The sequence below is a fragment of the Chrysochloris asiatica genome, unplaced genomic scaffold (genome assembly GCF_000296735.1).
Source record: "Chrysochloris asiatica unplaced genomic scaffold, ChrAsi1.0 scaffold00482, whole genome shotgun sequence".
Classification (NCBI taxonomy): Eukaryota; Metazoa; Chordata; class Mammalia; order Afrosoricida; family Chrysochloridae; genus Chrysochloris; species Chrysochloris asiatica.
Window position 1 is genome coordinate 832924 of NW_006409000.1, and position 6319 is coordinate 839242.

The window sequence follows — 6319 nt, forward strand, 5'->3', positions numbered from 1 at the left end:
CTTACTATTGTTGTTAAATGTCATCAAGTCAGTTCCAACTCATAGAAACCTTGTTTAGGGTTTCAAGGAACGGCTACTGGATTTGACCCACTAAGCTTGTGGCTCAACCAGCCACAAGTGGCCACAGAGACTTCCTTAACCCTTGACAAAACCAAATAACCTTGGCCAAAGGACATCAAGCAATCATGTGATGTGCTACTCCCTTTATGACTGAGTTGTGTCTAAATCACCAACTCATAAGTTTATGGATATCAACACTGAACCATGAATATGCACTTGTGGGAGATATAATCCTGCCCATGTAAACCTGCCTCAAACCCTACCCACAATTACAACCCAGTGCCTTGAGTTCTCCAACATCCGCTTTATCAGACAAGACAGTGAGCAATATCTGTTTGCAGACAAAACACACATGTTTGGCAGCTGGGCCACACCATCACAAGTTTTTGTGCAGAACTGTATCACTGTGGGAGGATACGCTACAAATTGCCAGCAATAATAAACTGCAATATCCTCAGCCTCCACTCTGCTGATTTTAAGAGTGAAATCTGTAACTGCCCCACTGCCGATGAACCTGTCTGGGACCCCAGTGTACCGATTGGAAACGAAATTGATCAGTGGACGTGGAGCTTGGCCTGGCTTCTGCTGGAACCAGTATAAATAGGTCTTTCCATCACTATATACAAGGCTCTGACTTGACTTGCAGGTGAGGGTTGCTGGTTGTCCAAGCGTGATAGACAGGCTGAGTGGAGTCTGGGTCATCACAATATCCCCACTTGTTGCTAAAATAATAAGAGAGAAGTCAAAGTTATATACAAACATCGTCAGTCATTCTTATGACTCTTTCTGTTGCTATTATTAATTTGTGGATATAATATTTTTTTTTAATTTTAATTTCATTATTTTTGATTCCTATAGTTGAAAATATGCAGTTTGACTAAACTACCCTGGCTCCTTCTCATTTCTTCCTCACATCTACTAATAAAAGTGTTTTATGTCCTTCCTGAAGGATAAAATGTGCGCATTCCACACAACTACAGAATACAGCAGTGAACAAATGATGCCCCAAAGCTGTCCCTCCCAACCCCCTCTCTTTCTCATCTCTCCTAGGTCCTCACCAGGGATCCAGAGCAGTAAGATCCCCAGGAGCTGAGCAGGGACCATCATTCTGAGAAGCTGAACTGAGGAGTCCTGATAAGTAAAGTCAGATAAGAGCTGACTTTTTATCTCAAGTTTGCAAAGGCAGGTTTTCCCAGGGGAACAACATGCAAATTCTGTGGTGAGCACATTAGTGTGGAAAGGGGATGGTGTGTCTCTCCTGTGAGCAAAACAACATGAACTAGGTCTATGTTTGGATGAAAATAGATCATGTCTTGGCTGCTCTCATGAGTGCTAGCTGCTGACTATGGAAACCTGAAGCCTAGACAGGACACATGGCACAAGGCGCCGTCACTCTAAGAATGCATCAGAGACCCTGATGATGTGGAGATGGGTGTCCTGTTTGTTACCCACCAAGAAAATCTAGAAAAACAAAGGGCTCATTTCCCCACAAGTGTGTCTTTAAATTTGGGGCTGGACTTGATATTAAGTTTGTCTGAGATGTATGATTACCAGGTTACCTCACTAACAGAAGTCCTTATGTGGCACTGTGAGTTAATGCACTGGGCTGCAAAGTTTGTTTGAAGAGCAAAGTGGGCATTTCAAGCTCACCAACTGATCCGCAGATTCCCAATAAGTTTCGTTATGATTTGAACTAAGTCGATGTTACCCCTTTTTAATGACGTTACATACCAAACTTAGAAACTGTCTTTTTCTAAATGACACTTTAAAAGAGTATTCAAATCAAAGAACTTAACAGGGGGGAATAAACTCCTTCTTATTGATACAGAACAAAATGTCCTGGTTAAGGCACAAAGGAAAGGGAAGAAGTTTATACATCAGAAGGTGAATTTGAAAATCATAGTTAAAAACAAACAAACAAAAACATTGTAATCTGGTTTATCATAAAATACAATCTTAAGAAGTTGTAATCTGGTTTATCAAAATAAATATATAGGAAGGTCTCCCTAAATTTTATTTTTTTCACTTTTGAGTCTCACTTATCATGTAGAACAAGAAACTTACAAGGACTCCAATTCCATATTTAATGTGAGAACATCATTTGTCTCCTAGTATGTGTGTTGACATTCCTGAACCATGAATCTGAGGTTCTAAAGGAGACTCCATATGTGGGAGGATAAGAAATGGGTCCCATTTTAGTGTCTCAAAATAGTCTGTACCTACTGCTAACATCCTCATGGGACTTCATTTAAAGGTGGTTAGTTTTGAGGGGTACTGTCCACCAGTGACAAAACTGAGGCTTTCTGTTCATGTAACTATCTACAGCCTCAGGAACTCTATACAGGATCACTATGAGTTGGAACTGACTCCATAGCACAGCACCACCACCACTACTATCCACCCAGCTTCTTGATTAAAATAGAAAACAACTCAGGGATTCAGGTGTGAGTTGGTGCATGGAGTGTGTGTCGGCACTGAAAATTGTATTTGTACCTTTCATTTATTCCACGTTGTGTATTTTGTTTCTCTGTTGTGTCATATGATGCTTTACAATAAAATTCTGTGTCTTACTCTTGAAACTTAATTCCCTTAAAATATCCACTAAGGGTTCATCTTGCAGTCCAGGAGGGGAGGACCCTAGACCATCAAAAGAGATGAGCAGGAGTGGAGTGTGAGACCCTATTCAGAGAAGCAGTGATGCCAGAGATTGTGGCACAGAGGATGTCATGGAGATGGAGAGGCTGGGGACTCTAAACTCATGGAGAGAGAAAGGCTATGTGCTGATGGCACAGGGTCAGGCTTGTAGGGTATGCCCTTTCATTGTTGGAATGATTGTATGTTGCTGAGTGTTTTGGTGTACATAAAAGAAAAGAAAAAAAATAGAGGGAATGCTAGCAAATACTGCTGAATGAAGATGCATGGAATAGTTTGTAATCATTGCAATGAAACAAAGATAGGATGAGTGTAAAACTGATGTTCTCTTATGTAAACTACCACTCAATTCACGATAAAAAAAAAAAAAAAAAATTAAACAAAAAAAGGATCCACTAAGGAGCCATGGTAGCATTGTAATTAAACTCTGGGTTTCTAACAAAATGGTCTCCAATTTGATCCCATCAGTGCAAACTGGAGGAAAATGACTAGGCTGTGTGTGTCCACAAAGATTGTTGTTAATTGCCGTTGAGATGTTTCTGACTCATAATGACCATATCCTTGGTGGAATGAAATACTTCCTGTTCCTTCGTACTCTTCACAATCTGTTTAGCTCATTGCTACTGCCACAGCCTCAGTCTACCTCATCGTGGGTCTTCCTCTTTTCTGCTGACCTTCATCTTTACCAACCAAGAAGCAGGATGTCTTTCTCCAGGATCTGGTCCTGCTTAATAAGTCAGGAGTCCTGGTGTGGTGCTATGGATTAATGCGCCAGACTGTAAGGCTGTTTGAACTGCCAGGTCGGCAGTTCAAGCTCACCAGCTACTCCTTGGAAACCTTATACAGGGTCACTATGGGTCAGAATCAACTCAACAACACTAAACAACAACAAGAAAATAATGAGTCAGAAGTATGCTAGATGAAGTCTTTACATACAATGTATACTTCTTATAACACAAACTTGTTTGTTCTTCTGGTAGTCCATGGTACTTTTAATATTCTTCTCCAATACCATAACTCAAATGCATCATTTCTTCTATGGTTTTCTTAATCACTGTCCAACTTTCAATGCAAACTTACTGAAAATAACATGGTGTGCATCAGGCTCACCTAAGCCCTCAAAGTAACAACTTTGCTCTTGAACACTTTAAAGGGTCTCCTGTAGCAGATTTGTCTAGTGCCATGTGTCCTTTGATTTCATGACGGCTGCTTCCAGTCTTGACATTGGATCCAAGCAAAAATAATTTTCCAGCCTTAGAGACTCTACAGGGCAGTTCTTCTCTATTCTGTAGCTATCAACATCAAGATGCAAGAGTAAGAAACTCCATGCTGTTGGCTTTCCACTGAAAAAAGTAAAGGAAATAAAATAAAAATGGAAGATAACAGGACTTGAGTGAATAAACAGGTAATAAAACAGCTTCATGAAGACTTCCCAGACTGGCAAGAAGATGACAGAGAATATTTTTGACGTGTTCTGAGCACCTCCCCCGCCATCACTGTACAGTTTGCTTGAATAAGTAGCATTATTTCCATTTTGGCATCTTGGAACCCGGCTCAGGCATGAGTGAATTTTTATTATGAACAAAGTTTGTCATTTATCTAGTTGCATCAGTTGAGTGAATACTGACGATTTTTTGACAGTAATTTGAATGTCATGATATGAGAAAAACATACAAGTAGTTTTTTATAAAAGTTTTTGGTTTCTACAGAAGTAAAGGAATGGTGAATTCTTAACTCACTTATTACAAGTCAACAAAGGAAAGTGATTACATTTCCCAAAAAGAGAAAAGACTTGAAGCTGTCTTTATTAGTGTTGGATCACAGCCAAGAACACAAGTACATGGTACAGCTTCCTACCTCAACAGGTGATTTTTCCTTTTAAGTTTTTATTGTGAATTAAGTGATAGAATAACTGTAAAACTTATGTTCTCCCATGTAACCTATCATACTTTGTTTCATTGCAAGGATTACAGTCTTCTTCATGCATCATCATTTAACAGTATTTGCTTCTATTCCATCTATCCATCCATCTATCTATCTATCTATCTATCTATCTATCTATCTATCTATCTATCTATCTATCTATTTATTTATTTTGAATGTACACCAAAACACTCAGGAATATACGATCATTACTAGAATCAAAGGGTGACTTTTGGTTGTGGCTGCAGCCACCGAAACCAGGTAGAGTACGCTCTGGTGAGAAGGGGGAATCTCATGAATAAAGTGCTCATAGAACAACTCCAGAGCTCTGGATCTACCATACAATCAAGAACGTCAGTTTCACGCACTCGCAGTTGAAAAAAATCACAATATTAAGGAAGATACGGGCAAGTTAGGAATCTTGAGTCTGAATCGCCTCAGTGACTACCCAGCCCAGGCAGAGTTTAGAGGGCAGGGATAAAGCCAGGCCAGCTCATGGCACTTTCAGCAAAATAAGAGAGACAGAGCGGTGGAAAACTACACATTTATCCCTCTCGCTCTTCCTGTCCCAACTTCATTTCTCAGCCTGGCCATAAGGCGGGACAGCTTTCCCACAGTACAGAGAAAGAGATATTTTTTGTTTTTTGGTTTTTTTTTAACTTAGTTTTACATTCATCTCATCATATATTGTTTCATTGCCATGGTTACAATCCCATTTCACCAATCGATGAAAGGGTGGATCCTATAAGTCTGCTCCAATAATAAACAATAAACAAGCAGGAGTGGCAATACTAATCTGTGACAAAGTAAACTTTAAGATAAAAACCAGCATAAGAGACAAAGAAAGACACTATCTCATGATCAAAGTGTCAATTGAGCAAGACGACATAACCATACTAAATATCTACCCTCTCAATGAAAGAGCATCAAGATACATGAAGCTAATCTTACTGGAACTGAAGAAAGAAATAGATAAATCTATAATTATAGTGGGAGATTTTAACACACCACTCTTGAAAAGGGACAGAACAACCAGAAAGAAACTGGACAAAGCTACAGAGGAACTAAACAACACAATCAACCAACTTGATCTCATAGATGTATACAGAGCATTCAATCCAACAACAGCACAATACACATTCTTCTCCATTGCTCATGGTACAATTTCCAGAATTGACCATGTGTTAGGTCACAAAGCAAGGCTCCATAAATTTATAAGCATCAAAATTCTACAGAGTGTCTTCTCAGACCACAATGCTATAAAACAAGGAATCAACAACAAGAGGACTAAGGAAAAAAAGTCAAATATATGGAAACTGAACAACACCCAGCTGAAAAGTGACTGAGTAAAAGAAGAAATCAAACGTGAATTCAAAGTTCCAAGAAACAAACGAGAATGAAAATACAACACACCAAAATCTTTGGGACAAAGCAAAAGCAGTCCTGAGAGGACAATTTATTGTAATCAATGTACACATCCAAAAAGAAGAAAGAACCAAAATCAACACATTAACACATCATCTTCAACAATTAGAAGCAGACAAGCAGAGGGAAACTACAGTCACCAAAAGAAAGGAAATAATAAAGATTAAGACCAGAAATAAACGAGATGGAAAACCAAAAAAACTATAGAAAGAATCAACAAGACAAGAAGCTGTTTTTTTCAAAGGATTAATAAAATTGA

The 6319-nt window shown here is 38.9% G+C and overlaps 1 gene segment (V, D, J or C); it reads right to left on the bottom strand.

Moving 5' to 3' along the window:
* Nucleotides 1-312: 312 nt before the first annotated feature.
* On the bottom strand, nucleotides 313-1167 carry LOC102841457. The segment is given in 2 exon segments: nucleotides 313-782; nucleotides 1119-1167. Coding segments are annotated over 2 exon segments (519 nt in total).
* Between the last annotated feature and the right edge of the window lie 5152 nt (nucleotides 1168-6319).